Source organism: Anas acuta, chromosome 3 (assembly GCF_963932015.1).
Source record: "Anas acuta chromosome 3, bAnaAcu1.1, whole genome shotgun sequence".
Taxonomy (NCBI): domain Eukaryota; kingdom Metazoa; phylum Chordata; class Aves; order Anseriformes; family Anatidae; genus Anas; species Anas acuta.
Window position 1 is genome coordinate 55,526,944 of NC_088981.1, and position 26,343 is coordinate 55,553,286.

The 26,343-nt window shown below is 40.4% G+C and overlaps 2 protein-coding genes across 5 annotated transcripts in view; both read right to left on the minus strand.

Annotated features, from left to right (window-relative positions):
* The window catches only part of LTV1 (LTV1 ribosome biogenesis factor), a 350,847-nt gene that overhangs the window by 51,139 nt on the left and 273,365 nt on the right, over nt 1-26,343 (minus strand). The window lies entirely within an intron of this gene.
* Nucleotides 1-26,343, minus strand: part of PHACTR2 (phosphatase and actin regulator 2) — a 134,400-nt gene that overhangs the window by 40,178 nt on the left and 67,879 nt on the right. For all 4 annotated transcript variants that reach the window (XM_068677217.1, XM_068677220.1, XM_068677219.1 and 1 more), the window contains exons 2-3: nt 12,867-13,034; nt 1,667-1,747 (exon numbers count right to left, since the gene is read on the minus strand). In XM_068677217.1, the coding sequence (XP_068533318.1) occupies nt 1,667-1,747; nt 12,867-13,034 (249 nt within the window). The remainder of the gene's footprint in view (nt 1-1,666; nt 1,748-12,866; nt 13,035-26,343) is intronic.

Consider the following 26,343-nt stretch of genomic DNA (forward strand, 5'->3'; position numbering starts at 1 on the left):
TTCACCAAACGCTAACTTTATGTGTACAAACAGTGTGTAAAAACAAAGTTCTGCCTTCTTAACCTTGTCTCATTTACTATAGCTGCTATTTGCACATGGCTTCCTTCTTACCTGACAGCAACATTCAGCATCAGCTTTTTCCTTCCAGATGTTCATAAATCCACTCCGACCTTTCTGCCTCCACTTGTAACACTTCCACTTTTTTCACATTCTGCAAACATCTCATCTATGCCCCTGCCGTTTTCCACCTCCTCCTTCTTCATCCCTTGTGAAACTGTCACTTTTTCACATTTCTTACCTCTTACATTTCAATACTGCATGTCATTTCTTCATCTAGATTTCATCTCTGTAGTTATTCCTTCCAACTTGCTTCATTGCCCAACTGCTACCTGTCCTATATCTGTTTTTAGAGATTCAACCTATAATCTGTCCTATATCTCTGTTCTTAGAGATTCCTTCAAACCAAACCTATATTCCTTCAAACTGCTCCTTAAAGATTATCATTTTCATCACACATGAAGCACAATATGATGAAGGCAGCACAGACTGGACTGATGGCCTTCTTAAGAGGGGAGGAAGGGGTGAAATTTGTTCACCATTACATCCTTCTCTCACTTTGTTCTGAGCCAAGAGGACTGTACAGTCTCTGTAAGGGATACAAAGTGCCATCCCCTTTTAAGAGTGGAATAGCAGGTCGAGGACACTAATGACCAAGTAACACATTTCATTAGGTGTCCCAACACTCTAAATGCAATTTGCAACCATCAGTCAGCAAAGTCACATAGCTGCCCAGAAAGCATGTAGCAAAAAATATACACATTCACAGATGGACAAATAGAGGTATGGAGAGCTTACATTTCTTGTTTTGAGTCAAAGACAGTGGCAGAGACAAGTTAAGAAGCCAGCTATGCTGGACATCATAGTCTAGTAATTAGACAAACACTGTAAATACAAGTGATGTCACGTGTCAACAAAAAAACCCTTTACTTCCAAGTATCAGTGTGCACGATTCTTCAGCTGAGACAGAGTAATATAATTACTAGGTGAAACCTGTTTTTGGAAAACATGGAGTTCATGGAATTCTTGGTAAAATGATGAATGCTTCAATTTTAAGCTACTGATAATTATTTCAATCAATTGTATTTTAATTACATCTAGATTTATAGAAGCTCAAGAATATTAGAAAGAATACCACTAGGAGCATTTCAGAAACATAATCAGACCTAGCACACAGGTATTGACCATAGTTTACTCATGCTTTTCCAAGCACAAACCCTGGTTATCTGTTATTAACCTCAAATTGTTTTGAAACAAGTGGTGTCTTCCTCACAGACTTCTGTTTGTGCCATTTGTGAATATGGTCTGTGCGATAGTGATGGGATCTACATGATCCCAGCACTGGTATTTTTGATATGTGAAATATCTCTGTTTACAGGGAGCATCAAAATTCTCGAGGATATGGCCAGAACTCAGTGCATCCCGGCAGGAGCGGTTATAGAACGTGTATCTCTTGACTCCAACTTTAATTATTCAGCTGGCTCAAATTACCTTTCACACTTTTCAGCTTCTCCTTATACCTATTTATACTACACAGAAACAATGCAATAGGGGTTTTAGCATCCATTTTTAGCATTTAGGAGCTAATTTCTAGGTAATGTGTTATCACCTTGCTCGGGCATTTCCTTCAGCACTCCCCTTCTTATCAGCTCCTCTCTGCTTTGTCTTGTCGAAATCTTCCTTTCCAACACTAAAGAAAAAGCACAGTTAAGAATAGGTTTATTCTCATACTTGTTGATGCTTGTGAAAAATGTAGAAAAAGACTTCTAAGAAACCCTGAGAAATATTGTTTCCTCTGACTCTGCAGGAGAAGTGGCCTGGGTTTTCATGGACACCCTCTGAAAACATTCTCGCACAACTTCAGCCACGGAAGGTGGGAATCACCTGATCCAATGTCTACAGCTGAGCCAGACTCCATGAGGCTTCCTTTACAGTTAATAGGAAAAGGTGCTTCCAGAGTGAAACTCAATTCATCCTAGTTTAGACATTTAATATTTAAAGGCACCTCTTTCTCACTAACTAGGGTGATTAGGTCAACCAAAGATACAATCATCTGTTTTTGTAGATGTTTTGAGTTGGGAGAGAGTGCTCAGAACAAGCAATATCCTCAGTCAAGTCACAAAGATGCTCACAGAGTAGCCTTTACGACATACAAGCTGTTTTAAATGAAAAAAAAAAACAACAAAAACAAAACAAAAAATCTTAAACAGAAGTTAGAAAGTTCTGTTCAAAAATGGAATAACATTCTCATCCACGCTGGTTGGCTGTCATGGAAAAAAATGCAGCATCCTGTTTTTAGGTTTAAAAAAAATGCATACAACACACACAAAAAAAGACTGCGACATCAAACATTTTAATTATTATGTTTATTTCCCATGAGAAAATGTTAAATAGTTTTATAGGGAAGAGCATTTACAAATGGCAAAATAGAGTAATTCCCCACTCCACCCCACCCCCAAACCAATACGATTTTGGTCAGCAATCTGGGAAGCCACTGCAATGATTTATAGAACCATGGTGCGTGGTCCAGAAAATGTGAACATCACTGTTGTAAAATCTCCTTTTCATTGCTTTGTTAGTAAAAGTTAATCACCCATCCTGATTCTGTTTACATATGGGCATCGAAACCCAAGTAATGTTTGGAGCACAAGCTGAGATCACACAGCAAAACTTCAGCAGTGCTGGACTTCATCCTATTAATGCTGTGGGATAGGGTGATTTATCTCATCAACTAATTCAAACACTCTGGTAATCCAATTACTCTCTAGTGCAAGTCTAATTGCTGTATGTAGATTAAATGCTGCAAGAGGTACTGTCCATCTCACTTGAGCTGGCCTAGTTCGAAGGAAGCAGTCATACGGCAAAGTGAGTGCTACTGTGAGGACACACAAGAGTCCTCAGAAGTGCTGAAACGTGGGTGAGAAATTTACCCTGTGTGTATAACAGCTGACAAACACCTCTCCCAGCAGGAGGTAGGTGCGGCTGCTGGCTTGCAACCAATCTGGCCGAGCTCAGACACCTGAAGGAATTGCAGCTCTCCAGCAGAGACTCCCCTTCTCTGCCAGGGAAGGGGATGGTTGAGCAGAACACGAAGCAGATTCTTCACTTCTCAAATTTACAGCACTAGTTTTATTTCTCACACTGCAAAACGTGGGGATTCAGCAACTGCTCCATGTGGGGTACATTTGCCTGCCAAAAAAGCACCAGCTTCTGGAGGAAGAATTGGTGGTAGTAACCATTATGACCATCCTGGTTTAAGCTACCCACTCCTTTAAAATCAAGAGCTCATGAATGAAAACAGTATTGGCTCAAGAACATGTAAGTTGGTTTCAGATCTGTATTTGTGTATACATTGTGAAGTCTCTCTCTAAAAGGTCTAACTTTTGCTGTGTTCAGATAAAACGGAGCCCATGAGCATCATTGCACAGCTGCACAAGCCAACCTATGCCAGTCTTGTTCCAGCTGTCCCCTTCATCTGCCCACTCCCATGTCCTCCCCAGTGCTGTTAGTGGGACCTGACCCCATAGTTAGCCACCACAACAAGCTGCCCATTAAACCAACACACCAGGAGTGACTTTCTGCCAGTCTAACTCCCTCAACTGGCTCCCGGCACAATTGGTTGAACAAGAGTGTGACCATAAGGCAGGGCACTAGAGAGGTAGGAGCACGGTGCTGCCAACTTAAGTTGGCTTCCTTTATGCTAGAAATTGATCCTAACCCTGATAAGCATCTGCTTGGACTATACTGCTCACAAAAACTACTGTTGGTGCAAAAGTCACGGCAGAAAGGCATAGCTAGGAATGGGGGAGAGGATGGCAGCCCAAATGCAGATCAGTTGAGAGTGCCCTGGGTTCGATTCCTAAATTAAACAGCAGTTCTTCCATTTTTTCCCCATAACTTTTAAAGGTATATATCCTGCAACTGTGTGCCACACAAGTTATTGGCACAGCAAACAAAACATGGGAATGTGCCCTGTTCTAGCAAGGAGCTTTTCATGTAGGTCAGCTCCCACAAAGACTTCTGGAAAAGACAATGGGGACAATAAAGCCTGAAGACTGCAGGCAGGCACTGATAGAGAGCTATAATCATTCCAGAAAGTATGTGTATTTATCAGCAGAGTGCAATTTCCTTTGATATAGACCCCAAGGATGAACTCTTTGTGCATGTACTTTATACCTGTTTTGTCACTGGCAATGTAAATACTCCCTTATTATTATTTCAACTTTGCAAGTATAATTTACTTCCTACCTTTTTTCATCTCTGCTTCCTTTTTGCATCTGTTTTACAATGAAATCAGATGCTCTCTCATGTATTTCTTTTTGTGAGATTTAATCCAATACTGGTTGAAAACAATTACGTCCTTTCCCTCAAATTCAATAACATTGGATCTGATCCTCTCATCAATGTGTCTCTCTAGTTTTCAAGATGATGTGTTTTTTTGTTTTTCTTTTCTACAACACTGAATTAATAATTGTACCAAACTAAACAATGAAGAGTCATGGAAAATGTCACATGGAATTAAAAGACATTAACTCCTTACACTTCCACTGGAAGACCTCAAAGCATTTTATTAACATTATATAGGTCTTGTGACATCCCTTAGATATAACTATCTCCATTTTACAGATTAGAAAATTTATGAACAGATAAGCAGCTTAAGCCCCAATCCTTAATCATCTAAAATGCTAGCCACAAGTGTTGTTTTTATTTAAACTGATAAAGCTCAGTTAATTCAGCTTAAAAAGATAATTTATTTAAAATTCACTAGCTTTCATTATGAATATATTTTAATTCCTACAAACAGGCAGAATTTAAATTTAAATAAAAGTGATCAAAAATATGTACTCTTGTGTAAGAGGAATGAGTAGACTGTCTACTTATGAACCTGTACTGGTTTACTGGTTGCTGTTTAGACAGGTGGACTCATTATTTAATGCTTATTAAAGTCTTTGGACTATATAACATTTCACAAACAACTATTTGATTATCTAGCCCAACTGCACTGAGCTTTAAGGGTCTCAAACTATTTAGTTGTGCAGATCACATTAGGCTACTGTTATGTTTCAGTAAACTCTCCTAAAATAATGTTCTTTTTTTTTTTTTTTTTTTTTTTTTTTTTTTTACAAAGTCAAGCATTCAGAAGTTAAAAAATGTTTCAATGAGGGCTGACAAGTGTGCAGATGGTGATGCTTTTATTTGCTTGTTAGGTTTTACCTTTGCCACCCCTGCCTCATTTAGTATACAGACTGCACTGTGTTCAGTGAATGGTTTCTTTGACTAAATTTTTAACTTTACCTTACCTTTTGACTGTGGCCATGACCTAATCTGAGGAGCAACCTAAACATTAATTTGAACAGAAAACTATTAGTTTTACCAAACTGAATCAAAGAAAGCAAATTCTTCTCCTTGATGCCCATGTGAGATGCAAATTGGGCAACTTTTGGCCATAGCATAATTGAGTCATTATCAAACATTGTTGATATTTAAAAAGTGTATAATTCAAGGTAAATTTTCAGGTATAATTTCCCACTTAAAATTGTGATAATTCAACCACCAACAACAAATACAATAAACAAACAACAACAACAACCACCCAACAATAGAAGCCATAGGAATTCTAGTTGAATTGTTATTTATAAAGTCAACAGAAAGAAAGTCATAAGCATAGGTGATGTCCTGCTGAGCTAATGCCATAGACAACTGTAGAAACAGTTATCATCTATCTGAACCACCTGGGATAGGTATCACTATTTGTCACCTTTGAAACACTTAAGTCTCCTGAATTCAGTACAGGAGGAAGACTGGAGTTTGGTGCTTACACCACTGTCCCTCTTGGCATGCTCCCTCCTCTCATCAGTTCTGTAACAACTTCATCAGGGTATTTCTCCTCCACTTGAAAGAGCTAATCCTCTTTAGTTTCCAGACCTAACTCTCTTCTTTCCTTCTTCTATCAGAACTTGCCATACACTTTTCATGTGCTTCTTCCATAAGCACAACGTTGTCTCTTTCTTTCTGATCTTCATTCCTGCAATCTCTGATCTTACAGGTTATTACCTATTCCCCACTTAGGAGCAGAAGGCTAGTACTATCCTTGAAGAAATATACGACAAATATTGTTAGCTGTACCACCACGAAGTGGACATCCTTAAGCTGAGTAACCCCCTGATCTTATTAACACAAATCTTTTCTGTCACAGGTGTATAAGCTCTTGTGAGACCCCACCTAGGATACTGCGTTCAACTCTGGGGCTCCCAGCACAAGAAGGACATAGATGTATTAGAACGAGTCCAGAGGATGGCCACAAAGATGATCCAGAGGCTTTAGTACCCTTCCTATGAAGAGAGGCTGAGGGAGGTGGGGTTGTTCAGCCTGGAGAAGAGAAAGATTCAGGGAAACCTCACTGCTGCCTTCTAGTACCTAAAAGGGGCCTACAAGAAACATGGGGAGGGACTCTTTGCCAGGGAGTATAGTGATAGGACAAGAAGTAGTGGTTTTAAACTAAAAAAAGTGTAGCTTTAGATTAGATATTTAGAAGAAATTCTTTACTCAGACTGTGGTGAGGCCCTGGCACAGGCTGCCCAGAGAAGCTGTGGATGTCCCTTCACTGTGTGCCCCTTCAGTGTTGGATGCTGGGTTGGATGAGGCTTGAGCAACCTGGTCTAGCGGGAGGTGTTCCTGCCCATGGCAGGGGGTTTGGAACTGGATGGTCTTTAAGGTCCCTTCCAACCCAAACCATTCTATGATTCTATAATAATAATGTGTGTGTGTGTGTATAAATATATATAAAAATATATATAAATCTTATAGGCATCTGTGATATCTATAAGTATATAAATGTGTATATAGAAATATTACACATATACACACTTTCCAACATTAACAGTAATATATTGTCTATAACACTAGGCAATAATGAAATGGGAATTACAATTTCTCCACCTGTGTACATGTGCATAGTGAGATCAATTACACAAATGAGTCCTAAGTGTAATTGGTTACCATCCCTTTCCTGCTGAGGAAGTTGGAGGTGAGGCAGGCTTAGCTCTCAGACATCATCCTCCAGTAGATTTAAAAAATCTCAAGTCAAAATCTTTCTCCTGCTGCAATCAAGAGGGAAGTTTCCACTGACTTCAGGTGTAACTACCAGAAAACATGTCAATTTATCACACTGTATGTTGCCTTGAACTGCAGCCCTCATTTACTTGTCAAATTTACTTGACAATTTTTACTCATCCAAGGGATCCCACAAATGTGTATTTTTAGCCCAATATAAATAATAGTAAACCCAATAAAAATAACAGTCTACCTCAAAAGGCAGTTTCCATCACTTCCTAACTGCCTCCTCAAAAGAGAAGTCTTCAGCAGCTACAGACCTCAAGCAGTTTAAAAACCTATCCTCTTATTTAAAGAGCAATGTGAGATTCTGGATATTCTCCAGTCATTAGTTTTGCCCGTCCAAGAGAAGCAAGAGAGAATTCCAATTTTTAATTTTTCTCTGACCCAGTGAGAGCTAAAATTGCCTCCTGCTCCCTGTCTGCACACACCACCACACAAGGACTTTGAAGTGGCATCTACTTCATGCCAAGACATAAACTGCTGCCTTGCTTGCCTTCAGAGTAACATATTGAGACAGGGAATGGGAAGAAGCCCTTTGAGATAATGCAATCTCTTGTTTGATTTTACTTAATTTTGAAATCCCTATGGGCAGAAAGTATACAACCAGTGCCTTGAGAACAGATTTTCTGAGATGCAGCATGGAAAATATGTTGCTGAAGGAAAAAAATCCAACCATCACTCCTACATTGGCCCAAATACTTCCACATCACATCTAGTTCTCCATGTTTTTTATTGTTCGTGGTATTTGCTGTTTATGAATATCTTTCAGTTGCTAGCATAATACAGGCACATGAGATTGTCAACACACTGCATGGTCCAGCCCTGTCAAATCTGTAACAAGAACCTTTCCAAAAGCTGACTGAAACCCAGTTACAGCAATAGAAATTCTTTCCAATATCCCATATTCTGTCTTAGAAGAAATGCTTTCTTCACCTGCATCCATACTTACTAAGTTTCAGCCTTGTTAAGAATAAGCAGTATAAGCAACAATCATCATACTGTCTACCATGGTTTCAGAACAAGAGATTAGCCTGCATGTGAGATACAAGTATAAAAACACCCTGTTCTGCAATGTAAATATATCTCTGTCTGCGTTGTCTGAGGAAGAGGATTTCCTGTAGGAATTTTATTTTGTACGGATGTTTTCCCCATCCTCATATTAGATAAGCAAGTTTCTTCTGCAGTGTCAATTAACCAGCAACACGGGGCGACTTGCCAAGTAAATGCATCTTTTTAATCTCTGTTAGCCCTGGGTCTGTTTCCTCAAGAAATAAAAGGATAACATTTTTTTTTTTTCCTGAAACAACCATCTGAAGCAGGATGAGCGCAATCCAAATTGGTTTTCATTTCAAATTCCAGCCTCACAGGAAAGACGTATACAGACGTAAGTGGTTCCATACCTTCCTTACATAGAGCTTAAAAACAAATGAGTATCTCCCTACAGCTCTGGGGTTTCCTGACAGCAAAATAGCCCCTAGGCACGTCAAGATATGCTTTCAGTGCAGGCTAACCCAATTTGCACTGAATAGCTATAGCTCATTCGTGATGCAGCTGGGGCTGGCACCCTGTCTGTTTCTGGGATTTCTGAGGACACAGTCCCTTAGTGCTGCAGAAACAGCAGGATTTACCCCTATCATTTCTCTGTAAGGAATTATGTGAGGAGGTCATCTGTGTTTCTGGCCAAACAGAGGAGGAACTGCAGGAATACACTGGAAGTCAACACAAACGACTTATGCTGGTGCACTCGTGCCAGCACTACCAGTATTATTAGTAGGCAATCAGGATGAATGAAAGATGTATCTAGCTCAAAACAGGCTACTAGCATAAGACCAGCACAGCCAGGCTTGGAAGAAATAGTTCTGATGGTAGACAAGAGAGTAAACAACAATAACATCTAAACAAGACTATGAACTAAATTTGCCTTGAAGATGTGCTCAGAATCTTCACTCTGCAGAGATTAGTCAGTATAGTCAATTAGGTGCCACTTTCATCTAGCCAAAGCTTACATCTTGGAGAGCCACAAGGGGTAAAACTCCAACATGACAAGTAGAGGGAAATTGATTTGGGAACCTTTCATTTACTTTTAAAACTTACAATTCTTGTCATCCAGGTTTACTTTCTTTTCATCTCCCCAGCTTAGAAAACCAGACTTGCTATTTCTTAGGTGAAAGTTGAGACATTCAGATATTACATAACTCCCAGCATTTCACTTTTACAGAAAAAAAAGCACTAAATACTGTGATGGTTGGCAAAATGCATGTAACCTTACAAATACAAGCTGATGATAAACTGAACATACAAAAGTATACAAAAGCTTTCAAAACCTGAAATTTATTCCCTGTATCACTACATTAGTACAATCCCACTCAAATGAGTGAAGTGTTACAGCATAGTGGGATACATCATTAAATCCTTATTAAAAAATAGAGCATATGGACTCTTTAGAGAAAATAAAAACAGTCTACTGAATAATGAAAAAATATAATAAGTTCCCAAGCCTGCATATAAAATCATGTTCTATTCACCAAAACATGCATTGAATTTGTAGTTTGTATAATTTAGATTATTAGAATGGTTTTGTGTTTTACTAGCTGAGTTTTACATTACTTTATGTTATTAAACATAAGAGCAGCCTTTACAGTATAAAGCTTGGGTACACACTACATGGTTATCTAGCAGGATGTTATCTAAACGATGATATAAAAAATGATTTTTTTAAGGATAATTTAAAAGTATATATAAAGATATTCAACACAAGATACATTAGTCACTCTAATAAATCAGTTGTGCTAGTAGATTATTTTTTTTCAAAAAGAACTATTAAATATAAAGTCCTGTGACTGAACTTAGAGTGGGGACTTTAATTAGTTAACTATTACCTCCTGCTGCACTGAACTTTTCTCATGCCCTACAACATTTACACAGATACTTCATTTGTGCAGATAATTAACTTCCACTTTTCAATACATAATTATATACAGTCACGTATTCAATTGACCAAAAGAGCTCCTGGTTACATGATCTATGGACTGCATTGATCTTTCACTACTGACTCTATTAGTCTTCTGCTGATTCGTAGTGCAAATTCTCCTAACTTTTATGTATTTCTGTTTGCACACTGGTGTTCCCCATTTCAAAGAAAAGATTTATCACAAAAATAAAACTCTAACCTTGGAAGAACAGACAAGGAAATCTACATTAATTTTTTTTATCTTCCAGACCTGAAAGACAGTGATGCATAACTGCAGTTGAAATAAAAATAATCAGTTGTCTGAATTTTAAGTCTTCCAAAGAGTGTCTCTGTGTTTTCTCTCTGCTTCAGTATGCTCTATTGACAGTAGTCACAACCCAAGACCACAAGTGCAAGTGGTAATCTTTGCAAAAAATTAAAAGCTACTACTTCTTGTTATGATTCACTGTATTAGCTTTCTGCTGGATCAGGTTTGCGATCTACTCATCACAGAACTGGTGCCACTGCTCAGGAGGCAGCGGAAGCAAACAGACACAGCTGAGCTAACTGAGAAGACAGAGTACCCCCTTAAAAATTAGCTATAAGGTAGTTGAGATAGACTCTGCTTCCCAGTAATTACCTCCTTTAGAGTAATAAACACAGCTATGCATTGAGAGCACACAGGGGCAAAATCAGAGACTCAATCTAAAGTGCTCAATATATTCTGCTGTAATGCAAACAATATTGTAGCTCTCATGCATATAAATGCAGCAAACTTCAATGAAAGAGGTAGCATCCCTTATTAACAACTGGTGTTGCTGTATAGCACTTGAAAAAGGCATTTTGTGACTTGGAGTTTATTTATACCTATAGCATAATTTTAAACCCAGATTTTTATTACAGTTCTGAAACTATTTATTTTTTTCTGTTCATTCCATCAACTGTTAGGCATCTCCAGCATTCAGGTGCTCAATCTAAGATGCCTTCATCCTGAATAACTTCATCTGAAGTCAGTGCCAATGGGACCTGTAGATTCGTCACACCTATTGAAGGACTTCAGGGACTATGCTATCATAAACAACACAAGCAAATTAAGTATAAACAAGTAACTACGCAGGTACTTTTGGAAATGCTGAGCTCAATCACTTTGTGCCTCATTTCCTCCTTTTGTAAAAGAAATATGAACATGTGTTTTGCCTTGGTATTACATGAATTGATGTCATGCTTGTATGATTGTATTGAGGCTGCGAAAGATAGCATAATGTAAGAAATATTGTATTTAACATAAATGTACCAGATATTAATTTGTAAAAAATAACTGCAAAATAACACATGCATTATTATTTAATGGCTTAACAGTTTAACATAAGGTAATGTTTGGTGACAGCTTGGGGAATGTCTGTATACAGCAATAAAAATACTGATTACTCTGAAGAATTTGGTGCATGTTAGACCATGTACCTCCCTAAATGTAGCTGCAGGAGTGATTAACTAGGAAGATCTTTGCCCTAGAAATATGATAAAAGTACTAGGAAAGCTGAAGAAAACTGGAAGCAAGGCAGGAGTTATCAGGCTTAGGTGAACTTTTTGATTGCAGTAGTAAAACAAATTGTGGTGGGGTTGTCACAGGGTACCCAGAGGAAAAAGATGGCTTCTTTTTGCCTTCTGAGTAATTATAACATGTTTTAGTAGTTACTCTGCAAAAACAGAGTTCCTTTCTGTAATTGTTATCATTTGCTGGGTTTAAAATATAAAACAGTGTACTCCTGACAGTTCAGAAGAGCCTACTAGGGACATTTGGGGAGGTTAATACTGGTTTTCTAATCTAAAGGCATAGAAGACAGTGGACTTGTGGAAATGGATCTGAAAAGTCCATAGATGCTCCATGGACTCTGATAAAGCTCAAGTTGAGAAAAGCATAGCATCAAATATCTGAATCCCAAAATAGAACTTTGGGATTTTTCTGGAGAAAGCTTGGACAGAGCTCTGACACACAGAGACATACATGCATGGTTGGGCTCAGTTTACTAAGCATGACTTTCTTCAGCTACTTGAGTTGCCCCAAGATTTTGGGGATATCTGCAAAGGGATGGCAAACATAATGCAAAACCTTTAGGGAGAGCAGCCAGGATGTCCAGAGCACCTCAAGCGGTACCGAGTACCTGTGTTCAGGTGACCAAATCCCAGCCTTCCATCTTGCTCATTTTCAGAAGGAACATAACTCAGTCACAGCATTTTATTTCAGGCTGTTCTTCAAGCCTATCCAGTTGGGGAGTGAAGGGGCTGAGCAGTCAGTACGAAGGCAGTGGTTGCAAATCTGATCCTTGTTCTCTTGCTGGGCATGACCACATCTGCTTCTCACCTCTGAACAGACCAAACTTCTATCTCCATGAAAGCAAGGTTTGTTTCATAACCCAAGCCACTGGCTATTAGAAGACAGAGACACTTCCAACATTCCTGAGAACATGTAGCAGACAGTCTAGTGTTTCTTCATTAAAAATAACACTTTCAACATCAAAAGAATATAATATATAATGAATATTAAATGAACAAATTGCACATTTTTGGTGACAGGTTCAGGACAGAAGCTGAGTAAGGTTTTCCTTGCCAAGAATCAAACAGTTTTTGTATATGCAAAATACTGTGCTTAAATAATTTCTGCCATCTAAGACCTTTTCAAGTATTATCCTCAAAGCTATTACAGTGTTTCTTACTATTTGTCACCAAAGGGCCACGTGCATACCTGCCGATGTTTCTCTGAATTTGTCACTGGTCTTCTTCTTCCTCCATTTCCAAGGTTTAAAGATTTTGCCAAAGGTAGAGAGTTTGCCCTTTCTCTTGAAGGGGGGAGTTTGCGATCCTGGGGCTGGTCCATCGGAGTTAGCGATTGAAGCCTTATCCAAGCCATCAACTAAAAAACAAACAAAAAAAGCAAAGGTAACTGAAGGATGGAAAGCAAAGTGGTAGCTAACAGATAAAGCACTCCGTTATCAGACTGCAAAAGGCTGTGGGGCAGTCCCCATTTTTCTCTTCCAGAAGGCAGTCAACAGGCATTTTATCACACCTGTAGTCAGAAGCCAGTCCTCACCTTAGCTAGCCCCATGCTTCATTTCTGCTCAGCATCCCCACTAGAGCCAGCCAGAGCAGGCTGCTCACAACACGCCTCCGCCACGTGCACGCTTCTCTGGTTCCTCATTGCTATTGAAGAACTCCTTTCAACACATGTTTGTGTGACATTTTCTCTATCTTTGGTAAAGCTGAATAACTAGCTATCATGATACAGAAAACAAAATCCGCACAATGTAAAAACATAAACCATTTCTTTGGAGTAAAACACATCCCTTTTTAAAAGAGCTCTAATGATAACTGTGCTGGCAGCAGAATGGAAATAGTTCAGTTTGATATCCCTGGTAATCAGTCACGCACAGTGGAGCATGCCATGAGTCAGGCTTCATACCAAGAAAATGTATTTAACAATAAGCTTTTGGGCTGTAGCCAAAATTTAAAGAAGGATTACTTTTCTGCAAAAACATATTGAGTGATATCAAAGCCAATATTTATAATCAATGGCTATAACACTGAGTTTTGTGAACAAAATTAGCACTTGTTGAACAACACGCAGCAACATAGAGTTCAAATAAATTTCCCAGAAATTTCCCTGAGAAGTCTATTATTTATTTCTGTTTAAGAACTAAGGTTTCTTAGAGCATTCCACTCCTGATCCTGCAGACACTTCAAATGAGCTTAATTTTATTCACGTGAGTAGCTTCACTGAAGTAACCGCGATTACTTACATACATGAAATTAATCACAGGCTTAAATGTTTGCAGCATAATGGCCCTGTAATTGCTGTCATTCATCTAAACATTCCAATTATAACCAATTTGGAACAGAGCTGATGCCACTGTCAACAGTAATAATGATAATCATGGACCATTAAATCAGAAAGTGCTATTCAAAGAACAAAATATCACTGCTCCCATTTTACAGATGGAAAATATGAGGCACGGAACAGTTAAGTTTTTAATTTCACATTTGTCAAAATGACTTCCTAAATCCTGGTGCTGTATCTTAGCTGCTAAGAAGATCCGTATTCAGACACATAACATCGTAGTGAAATCTTATTACTCTGTTTCTCAGACAAATGGCATTTAATGAGACCTATATTTGTCCTAGACTTTAGATTGATCTAGGATGCTAAAAAAAAATATCTTTTCTGTGAGAAAGCTGATGTCATGCAATCAGAGTCCAAGAAACTTCATTCCCAATGTCTTGAAATGAAGTACTGGGAAAAAAAAAGATCCATTGTATAACTTCATTGAAATTTATGAAGTTAAAATCAGAGATGACTCTGTATGAAAATGATAGTATTCAAATCAATTAATCTGAGTTATGCCATAAAATGCAACAAATTCTCCACTCTCAGAGACATGGAGCAAACAGCTTAAGAAAACTTTTCCAGCAGAAATTACTGTTATTCAGATACATCAAAATCAAAAGTTTTTTTTCCAAGTGTTTTCCTTGGGTACTTTTTGGTGTATAACACAGAGAGAGATAAGACAGAAGAAAGGTACTGAAACAGGCTTTAAATGTAAAAAGCCATGATTTTGGTAAGGGCCGGGCTAGGTCTATGGATCGCATGGGTACAAAACCCCATCTTCCTTGCTTGCACATCCTGGAAAATGTTTTCAGGGTGATCCTTTGGGAGGTTTAAGATGACACTCCCATACAGCGGATGAGCCCCTAAGAGGTGGGTCTGAGAGTCTGGGGGTCAGAAGACCACTGACACAAGCCAGCAAGCAGCTTGGCAGGAAGAGAGAGGTGTGGGGCAGCAGCAGGGGCAGCAGCAGGGGTGCCCTGTCTGCAATTAGAGATTGCATTTCACTGCAGGTTTGCAGTCACTGCCTGTGGAGTATAATCCCGTATTGAATACTGAAGCCTCTGCTGCAAACTGTGGACGTAAGGGAGAATTACTCGAAGGGTAGTTACAAAGATAAGAGAACTGACTTTTTCTTGGCAATTCCAGGTGACACGAGGAGGTGCAAGGCCCGCAGATGGTGGCTGGGGAGAGCCAGGTTGGATGGACATAAAGAATGCACTTCCAGGAGGAGGGTGCAGGGTGGGGAATCTCTGCCTTTGGAGGTTTCCAGGGCTTAGTCAGGGCTGCCCTCATCTCCTGCCAGGAGTAATCCCGCTCAAAGCGAGAGGCTGGACTAAGTCACCTCCCAGTCTATGCTTCTGCAGCACTCAGGGCTGTGGAAAACCACAGCTGCTTGTGAAATCTGTGCTAGCAAGCCCAAAGAATCAGGAGCGAGGTGCTGAAGGAAAGAGATGAGGATCTGGTGGCTGAAGAGTTTTGTCCCGGGACAGGAGCCAAGCATTATCTCATTTGCAGAGGCAGTCCATGAGCTCATTAGTGAAAGGCTACCCGCTCCTTGGCTGCAGCAGGACAAAATCCATGTTCTTGTCTTCACTGGCTTTGAAAGGCTGGGTTATTGATGTGAAGAGCCTGCGCCCTGGTTATAGACAGCACAGTCTTTATAAATACTAGAACATAGCTCTTTTCAACTCCTCCTGGGTCATGGAGTCCAGCCTGGTGCAGGCAACCACTTTCACAAAAGGCTCATCTGAATTTTTTCTCCTGTGCCTGCCAGAGGGACTGGAGGACTACGGCTCCAATAGTTCCCCATAGAGAAACATGGATTTGGATCACTCCTTCCTCTGCCCTCTGCTGAAAATATTTAACTCTGAAATAATGATATTCATCCCCGCTAAAGAAATCTGCCTGCTTCAAATTAGCCATCATACAAAAAAAAAAAAAAAAAAAAAAAGGATCAATTTAGTGGTGAATAATTCTGTCTAGGAAGACTGCATCTCTTGAAAAGGGGATTCAACATTAACTCCTTCTGACCATAAAACATGAGGAGTCTATCAAATGAGCTCCGTAAGCGCTCATAATTGGGAATTTACTCATCCATTGACCTTGTACCACTTCCTCCATTTGGAAAAAAGGGATCTAAATATGCGTCTGAAAAAAAAAAAAGAATAAGCATGGCCAAACATCATAGGTTGGCCTTAGAAATAATCTGAGATAAAGTAACACTTCTAGGAAAAATGACGTATTTAAATTCAAAAGCAATCGTAAGGTAGCATATTTTAGCAACTAATAAGTTGCCTAGAGGAAAAAAAAAAAAAAAGAATTTCAGCAATGACGTTCCACAGCATATATGGAAAGATCTTTTCAAAAGCTGTTAGTTCTCATCTGTGAAACACTCAGCAGGAAAGTGGTGTTTAAGATTTACACTGTTTGCTTTGTAGGTCATGTATTATTTAGGAATAAAGGAGTGTATTTTTCACCTCAGAGAGCTTATGTACCTTCTATTAATCATTATAAGCACTATACACTTTCACTCAGATGAAAGGAAACACCTTAGTTTTTCCAAGATGAGGAATTTAGTCACTTGTGTTATTCTTGCTATTTGTACAGGGTCTTGAAGACCTCCCTTCTTCCCACCATCGTCAGAAAGCCAATGAGTCATTCCATTGCCTTCAACAAACATAATTTTTAAGTTTGACATTAGGACTTCTGACTGTACTATATACTGCATATAATACACTGCATAATCTATTTTGTTATATCTCTGTCCTTTATCCTAGATGCAGATTTTACATCTAAAGGTTAAGTGTCTTATACGAATATTGGAGAAAACGTAAGAAGGTTCATTTAAATGAAGTTTGTTTTTAAAAAAGAAATAGCTTTTATTGTTGGCTAGCCAGACACATTTTGAGCTTGCGTACTATTTCACTTGACTTCCTTTATGGAAAGTACTGACAGTGCTCCAATGCCATTCGTGCTTTGATTCCAGGGGACAAAAAAGGGTGGGCTGGAGAATTATATGTACGTTCTTCTGAACTGAGAGTCCAAGAATAAGGATGTTACAAGATGGAGTTTAAGAAACAAAGTAAAAACAAAAGGATTATCACTGGAGCTTTAGATATCTAAATTCTAGCTCTAAGTTCCTGGATGAGTTCTGAGCTGATGTTCCCCACTCACTGTAAGCAACTGTGTGCCTCTGTCAGTGTTACTGTTTGCATCAGGACTTGCTTCCAAAGGAAACCTCCAGGCTGCTTCCACTTGCTGAGCTTTGCTTTGTATTTCACAGCAGCTACAAAGAGCATGAACAAGTTTTGTTAAGCATGCAACTGAACTGGAAGATGAACTCCAGGAAGGCATCTCGTGCTCCATGTGCTGAGGAGCAATCAGTCTGGGGTACCAGGCTACAGCCAGCTAAAACCAAAACAGCTGCAACTGTTTTACTTTACACACTCATTTCCATCACGCTGCAGTGCCTGCCAATGTAGACATTGTCTGAATAAACTGAGACAATGCACTGGTACCAGCAGTGCTTCAGTCAAGTAATTTGAAAGGCTCGAGGCATTTGATTCTGCACTGCTTGACACGTCTGTTTCTGACCTTTCTTGTTAGCTAGAGGGTAACATTTAAATCAGTACCATCAGGGACCTATTACTCCAGGTAGCAGAAGATGCAAGGGAAATAAGTCAAAGAACATCATCCTGTAAGTCTATTAACCATTCCTGTTGATGTCATCCTAAGCATTATATCATAACCTCCAAGAGGAAATCGTGTTGTAAAAGACCAACTATGTCACTGAGACTGCAAAGCCAAATAACACTGGCACAGACTCGAAGAAAGAAATAAAAAGCCCTTCCCTGAGCTTCCAAGCAGCCAGCAAAGATTAGATTGGTTTAGGGATGACCTTAACTTTCCTATAAACAACCAAAGATGGAAATGCCTGAACACATCTGATCCTACCAAGGCTACTTGCAAGAAACAACTTTGATCTCTGCAGCTGCCTGGGAGACACTTTTCTGCTCTGAATGATCTCCAGAGGTGTTGTGTGGCTGGAGCAGCAGCATGGATTATATGCAGTTTTTCCATAGCACGGTGCATTTCAGCACTGAGATGTTCACGTCAGCACTGAAACACGCAAATACCTTCTTCAGGTAAGAACTTAAAACTCGTATTCCAAAATGCAACAAAAACTATCCATCAAATTGTTTCAAGCAAGTCCACCATAAATTCCTTTGAAATAAATAGCTGTGATCCTACTGGTTCCATGCCTTTTGGTCTAGAATGCATTTAGACCATTTCTTTGTAAAGATTTGGGTTAAAGATAATTCATGACCAAAAGAAGAGGTCTATACTTATGCAATAGGTTGTACTGTACTTTTTACTCTTGGTAGTGAAAGTGGAAAGCTAGCAGAAGATAGGTTCTATCCTCACTACCTCACTATTGGATAATCAGAGTCATGCAGATTATATATATAAATATATATGATGTTGTTACGGTATTCTTTTTCTAGTAGAACCACATTTTAATAGGTAATGGATCATAATTTGTTGCTTGTAGTTTATTGCTAGTAACTTCTGTCATTGATGATTTAACAAAGATAAAACCCAGGTAGCTTAAGTAGCTGGTAGGTGTATACTTACATTGTCTTTCAAAGAGTCCTTTATTGAATCTGAATAGCTTTAATTAGTTCATATTCACATTGAGTCCCAATGAGAAGGAGTTTATTAGGTAGACTTTGCTGTTAGTATGAAATATCTTTCAAAACTGCTGATTAATAATTCTCATCTGAAAGGTGGTTTAAATAACAAGTACACTGGAATCAATGCCTCTAAGCAAATTTTAATTTATTCTTGTCACAATGATTCTTTTTATCCTGGAGTAAAAAAGCTCTTACGGCTACACCCAACAAAAGAAATAAGGCAGAACTTAGGTCCCTAGGCCAAGAATTGTGCTATCGGGAACCTGAGGAACTCTGATCAGAAGTGCCCTGACTCTGAAAGTGCAGGTGCTGCAAGTCATGAGATTAAAATTATCTGAAAACTCTGCTGTACTGCACATAAAATATAAGCCCAGACCAGACTCTCACAGCAGACTGGCTTTGGTGATGAAGCAATTTTCTTCTCTACTCTTCCATCTGCTCATTCCTGACCCTAAAAAAATATTCCATCCTTTCAGTTGTAAAAAAACACAACTGTTCATTGGGCTTGATCTCAAGTAGATCTCAATGATCCAGACCAAAATTCTCTCCTCTTTCTACCCTCTTTCCTTTTTTAAAAGATTATTTTTAATCTGGGCCACTGTAGTGATATAGTCTTCAGTAAAATCCTACAGACGCTTGAAGTGTCAGGATCGGATAAGGAGAGAGCTGTGGCATGGGCCAGATTGGTCTGGGCAGACAGCCTAAATCAGCTGCAGCCAGAATACCATGAAATTGTAGCCATGAACCTGACAGCACTAAACAGCCTAGCACATACCACATGCCTAAGCCCAAATTAATCCACTAAACGAGCATGCATTTGCCTAGAGTAGGCAAATGGGCAGGCAGAAGACTTGGGTTCCTCCTCCTTCCCAAATGAATAGCACTGAAACCTCCTGTCCTTTCCCTCTCAAAGAACACCCTACCTGGTCCTCTGCAAAAAGCAGTTTGGAAGCCATTCAGCCAACAGCAAGAGCTGGAAGAAGGTGATGCTGTACTTGGGTAGCTAAATTAATTGATTTGTAGAGATATGGGAAATCACATGTACATGGTTGATGCAATAAGTATGGGCTTTCTGCAAGAAAAATCGTTGCTCTGCTTATAAGAGAATGTACAACATCACTTGAGTCACTAAGCAGGAAGAGACACAGAACCAAGTGACACTGCCATGCTATGGTAGGACCAGTACCTACTATCTTCACTGGCACTGGATATCTCACTTGCAAGATTAGTGTGGTATCATCCCATCACCCTTAAATTGTGTCAGTATAACCTTCATCGCAATATGGGTGACTCAGGGGATTGCCATGTCTAATCATGAATGAATTGAGAAATGCAACTGAAAATGCAATGGCTCCAGTTGAAGGTTACCTTAGGTGTGGATTTAGGTCTGCAGGATTTCTACACTTTCTACCTACCAGTTAGTTGGTTCAGTTATTTTTCTCTTCCTCTCACTGCACCCAGCTGTCCAGCAGGGATGTGCTGCAAAAGTCATCTTGTTTTATTGAGACCTCAAAACCTCTTTCTGGCAGTGTTATAATTTTCTATACAGTCTTGCCAAAGGGAACAGAGTTTGAAGTCACGGTTTTCATGCCAGCAAAATCAACATGTTTGTGCAGCTGTATATTATCCCAATTTAGTGACAAGAACAATAACTCATCAACTCGCTATAGAGTATGGTAAGCCACTTATTCCTGGAGCTTACTGGAAAAAAATCAAGACACTGCGTGGTAAAATGTTTGACGTGGTCATTAAAAAACAGAAGTCATTCTGACACTATCAATGTCATTTTCAATAAATCTCTCAAGTTCTGTAATGTTGTATCAATTTTTCTTGACCAAAACCAGATGGAAAGACAGGTCTTTTTTCTTTTTCTCTTTTTATTTTCTACTTGGACGGGGAAAAAATGAAACTAATCCCCAGAGGATAAACTGACAAACGGGAGAGTTATAATCTACCTCAGAGCAGTACAATGAATTGGCATCTGAATGCTTTTGCCTTGCCATACATCTGGAGTTTAACTTTGGGGAAACTCTGTCATGAGCTAATTGACTTGATTGTGTTTTAATTAAATGAAAGGAAAGAGCTGAAGTTCAAATGTAGGCGGCTGAATGGTAGTTTCCATATGGAACTGCCAGTGTTGCAAAATGTTAATTGGGCCTCCTGCTGGCAATGAGCTAAACAGGGTGGGCAGCGGCTACTTCAGATGGATTCTGGCTGCTGCCTGAAAGCAGCCGGCATGGCTAGCGGGGGGATTCTCCTCAGGTAGCTGCAGCCTGAATGCCCCTGGGCTTCTGCAAGGGTATATGTATGCAGTGATGCCCTTCGGGTTGTCAGAGTCACACATGGACCGGCAATGGCAAAGTTCAGAGAGCTGAACGTTTATGGGGTGAACCATACAACTCCCATTTCACCACAGGCAAAGCGTTACCTTGCTGCAGAAAGCCAGAGCAAGGGAAATCCAGTCATTTTGCATCTGTGGACAAAAGGCCATATTCTGCTCTCCCCTTTGGTGAGTCCCTGCCTAGGCTCTGCAAAAAGCACAGCCAGCACCGTACTAATCCTGCACAGGCACTTCTAAACCCTTTGGAGAAGAGCATGTTAATGTGGAAGCTGGGAGACGCACACCCTGCCACCCGCTCCTTTGATGCTGTGCACAGGAGAGGAGGATCACGAGCCAAGTCACACGTTTCAGATTTGCCTGAGCAATGGTGCAGTCTCCCACATGCATTTATTCCATCTCTCTCTTTCAGCTGTACACTTGGGATTAATTTCTTAGAGCCTGGAAGAGCTTGTTTAGCTGTCTGTCTTTTTACCTTGCTTGGCCAAACTGCCCGTGCCATACCTGTGCTAGGCTCCCAACTACATCTACACAGGCATTTAAGCAAGTGGGGGGTGTTCTGTGGTGCATTAATGCAGTGGTTTTACCTCTGTAATCACATCTACTCTGTTTTCACCTCCTTGTGTCAAAATGCACTCGCATTTTGCTTACAGATTGAGTAAGGACCCGACCTTATGGTTGTATTATGCCCACAAATGTGTTTGCAAATTAAGAATTTACATTTTGGCATCACACAGTCCGTATTAACACATCTGCACTACTTCCTGCTCTCCAGCCCAGTGTTTAACTTCTTGGTAAGGCAAAGGAATGGAAAGGAATAAACAAATGCTTAGCAATCCCGTTACGCAGGTCTGAAAGTGATCTGGCTGCAAACGCCTCGATACCTGCTCTCTGACTGGAACACAGCTGGCTCTGACCAAAAGAAAAGGGATCTGCAGTTCAACGTGGGTTGCTTGCTCCTCTCTTCTCAACCCCAATACTCCAGTGAAAAGAAGCAAATGGAAAATTTCCAGACAGTTACATTTTCCAGATATATGAAACATCAGGTCAAAGGTCACCTTCTAGATCCAAGCAACTTCTCCACAAAAATGGGGAAAAAAACTCCAAGCACAGTAACAGAGATGTGGGAGGACAGAAACAACAACAACAAAAGCAGCACATGTGAAAGAGCATCGAAATTGCTTTGAAAGGCTGAGGATTGAAAATTAATGCTATGTGTCAGAATATTAAGGGATAAATCTCCCTGAAGTACAATGGTACATAGATTTCTATTTATAGTTTTAAAACCTTTTTGGATAATTCTGTAATTCAACCTAGAAGCGTGCTGCACATACTCATCTTGTTAAATTCCCTAATGATATTTTTAACGTCACATTTGAAAACCAGAACTGCAGAACTGGAAATATTTCCTTGCTGACTGACTTTTATTGATGTAGTCTTAATACAGGGGAGTAAAATACCTACAATAAATTTACAACAGATATTTTTATCTACAGGCAAGTGATAAAACTTCCCAGACACTGGCTATTGAAAATAATCTGAAGTGAGTACGTGGCCCCTCTTCCTATGTGGTAATAAGCAGGAATAAAAATAAAAACATCTTTTGCAGTAATTAATACGTATGCACTACTGACGCTGAGATAAAAGCAGGCCAAGTGTGCCACGTGGAAGCCTTTGGCCCTGTTCCCACTCCTCCAGCTAGCTGCAAAGTTACTCCCCATCTGCTCAGTGGGGCCAGAAGCTCCTGTACCACCTGTCCTAGCAGCAGCCCCGGCCGAGGAGAGGGAAAACAGGGGAAGGCCATGTCCTTGCTGCTCCCTGGTGCTGGTTTGTCCCGACAAAAGGGGGGCAAACGTAATAGGTACGCTATGTTGCCACCAAACTGGAATGTGACATCCCCAGAGCTCCCAGGAATTTGATGAGAAATAGTCAGCAGGAATTTGTTGGAAGAAAAACTGAAAGGAGCACAGCAAGTGACAGCCCAGTAGCCTGCTGCGAATCGTACTGGGCTGTCCTTGTGCCCTCAGCCTGCTGAATCCCTGCAGCTCTAGCTGCTAAACTACAGCTCCTCTCAGGAGCCAGCCCAGGGAGTGAATCAGCACACCCTCAGACGGTCCGAGCGACCCACTGCTAGAGCTGAGTCAAAAACCTTGCAAGAGGCAAAGCACAGCCAAAGTTACTCTGGGCTTTTCCTCAAAGGCTGTCTGGCTTCACTTCCCTCCATACCTAAGCAGCCACAAGCTTGAGGCTGCTTCGGATCTAAGCTGGCTGATTCACCTGGAGCCTGACATCACCCCGAGTGAGAATTTTACGCTACCAGCAGCTCATCTGGCCTGCTGTGCGGGCTAACCAACTCGGCTGCTGATCTCTCTCTGATGCCTTTCTACCCTTCCCTCAGCACACGTGGAAAGACAGAGTTGTGTCCTCACAGCTCGCGGCCAAAGAACTGCTTCCCACAGTGCTATGAGCAGCGGGACGTCTCCAGAAAGCATCGACACTGCCAGTGGAGTAAGTACAGAGATATGGTTTTCTAGAGATGCTGAGCCCACAGGCATATCTCCAGCCTATATTCTCACAGCATCTTGGTAGAAACATCAGCTGAACATCCATGTCAATCGCTATTTGTGAGGCTGCACTTTCTCACTGTGCTGAGCCAGCAGAAAAATAACCTTTTTGTGAAGATTTTTAAAAACAAATCAGTTCCTTACTACTTCACAGGAGGGCCAGCTACACAGTGTGCTGACAGGACTGAGCTGGGTGGTGTGCCATGGAGTTCAGACAGGAACAAGCAGGAGGAGACAGGAGGGGATGGGGACGAGTTTGGGAAGTGTTTTAGCAGGAAGAGTGCCTGAGTTCACCGCCTGTTGTGTAAGATCTCACACGAGGGTACAAGAGCTGAGAGGAGAGGCCCTCTCAGCAGTGTGCCCTGACCCCCACACCACATCAAAGGCTCGCGTGATGACCGCCTGAAGCACTCACAGTGGTGGCTGTTTCCTTCTTCCACATGAAGGAAGCCAGGGAAGGTAGTTACACATCTCTCCTCCCCCGTCCACCCACCCCAATTCATTCCTGACAACCCAACATCCTTTCCAAAAACAACTCTGCATGAACATTTCATGTGTGCTTTTCCCATTATCGTACATCTTTAACCAAGTCTTCCACAGTCAACGTGTTTATAAATCTAAAAGCAGGTTTGGTTTTGGGGGCCTCCCACCCCAGCGCTTCCTCACATTTAGATAAAATAATAAGGAGCTTTGGATCTGCAATTAACAGAATATTTACATACAAAAAATCCTAGGTTCAATCTGATCTGCTGTGTAATTAAATTCCCTGCACACAGCCCCGAGCTCGAGCTCACTGTACTGCCATTTAAAGGTGATGTTTTCTTTCATACTGGCACTACTTCAACACCTTTTTTCTAGTACAGGAAACAGCACATTGCACTTGTCCACAAGCACGCAAGTCAAACCTGAAGCAAATAGTTTCTTTTTGCAACCCAGCTGGCCTCTGAACCCAGCAGAGGTCAAGGACACTTTTAAATCCAGCTAGCAAATTTCTGAGTGTTGCTGTCATTGCAAGCGTTTTTGCAGGCTATTAGTCCTGCTGTCTTTGTAGAGAAAACTGTGTTTATTTTAAGTTTATTTTCATCTGCCTTTAAACTGTTTGCCTTTGTTGCTAGATACTAGCTTGGATAAACAGAAATAATACAACTCCAACGCACTCACAAGAAACTACTAATGATTAAACATAGCTCCTCTCAGTCAAAATGCCAATTTGTCAATTCTAAAGCTACAACATGCAAAAACTGTTCATATTTTTTTCTGTGTGTATAATACCAGGATCCTGAATACAGCTGAAGTTATCTTATTTGCTGTGAGAAAATGGGAGTCGCCAAGTTGCAGCTGACTTTTCTTCAGCATCATGTTTCATTACTCACCTCATGCCTCGCTGCACAGCACACAGCTGTTTTATTCCCTGCATCTTGCTCCTTATTAGGGCCAGGGTGGAGAAAATCAGACACAAGCTGACATATTTGTCAGCCCAGCTGCTCTTCCTTTACCAAATTAAACTCTGAAGCTCAGGGGCATTTTCATGATGTGGTGGTTTTACCACATCATGAAAAAAAAAAAAAAAAAAAGACAGGTCCATATGCAGTTTGCGGTAGGATTTAGTTATACTTTAAATAAATAAAAACAGCATATTCCCTTTCCTACACAATCAAGAAGTAGTAATTCCATCAAGCAAGCTAGTGGCACCGTAAAACACCACAGAATTAGAGAATCATCTTTAAGCAGATTTGAAGACTGATCTGTATACACGTTGAACTTTATTTTTTCCCTTGAATCAGCATTTATGGGAGGTGCCCCACGAGCTGCCTCAGGTGTTGAGCCTGGAGAGGTGAGCAGAGCAGGGGCTGAAAGTAGCCTGGGTGCCCCTTCAGGTCTGTGGTCCTGGAGGATTGTGACAAAGTCAGCCAGAGGGTCTCATGGCTTGGTGAGGCCTTGGGTGGGGAGAAGCCATCCTATCATCAGAAAAGGCACTGAGAACATGCTCAGCTTTTACTGCAGAATTTTCCTTTTTCCCTTCAGGGAAAACAACAACTCTAAGAGCACCATAAACACGGCAAATACATAATTGATACATTCATTTCCCCACTTCTTTGTTTCATGATGTATTTCAGGTCCCCACTTCTCTGCTCTCCATTAATAATAAATAACTTGTATTATCACAGTGCTTAAGAGGTATAGTTATAGATCAGGACCTGTTTGTGACAAGAGCTGTACAAACAGAAAAACAGAGACCATTTTTACACCAACTCTAACTACAAAAATGAAAGAGAAGAGCTCAAACAACAGAGTTCTGATTTTTCATCGCCACCTGCTCAGCTGTTGCATCTTAAAGATTTTTTAGATAGCCAAAAAAAAACATATGATTATTTGTTTTTGCTTTTTTACAGCATGTCATTTTCTAAAACCTCTTGCAGTCATACGCTGGCATTGAACAATCTTTGTAATCCATAGGGTAAAACAAAGCATCAACTTGAATTTCTGTGAACAAGTTTAAGCTGAATTATTTTAGTGGGAAGTGGGTGAGCATCCCTCAAGCCTCAGAGTAGCTATAAAACACGAGACCCCATCTTGGTCCTGACGATGCATATTCATGCTACAACATCAACATTCACACAGCCCTTAGTTTCAACAGTGATGCTCGTTTGCCTGACATGGAGGGACTGCAACCACCCAGCTCCGTCAGCAGGTACCACCGCTACAAACATGAATATTTGATTCTGCAGTACCTTAGTGAAAAA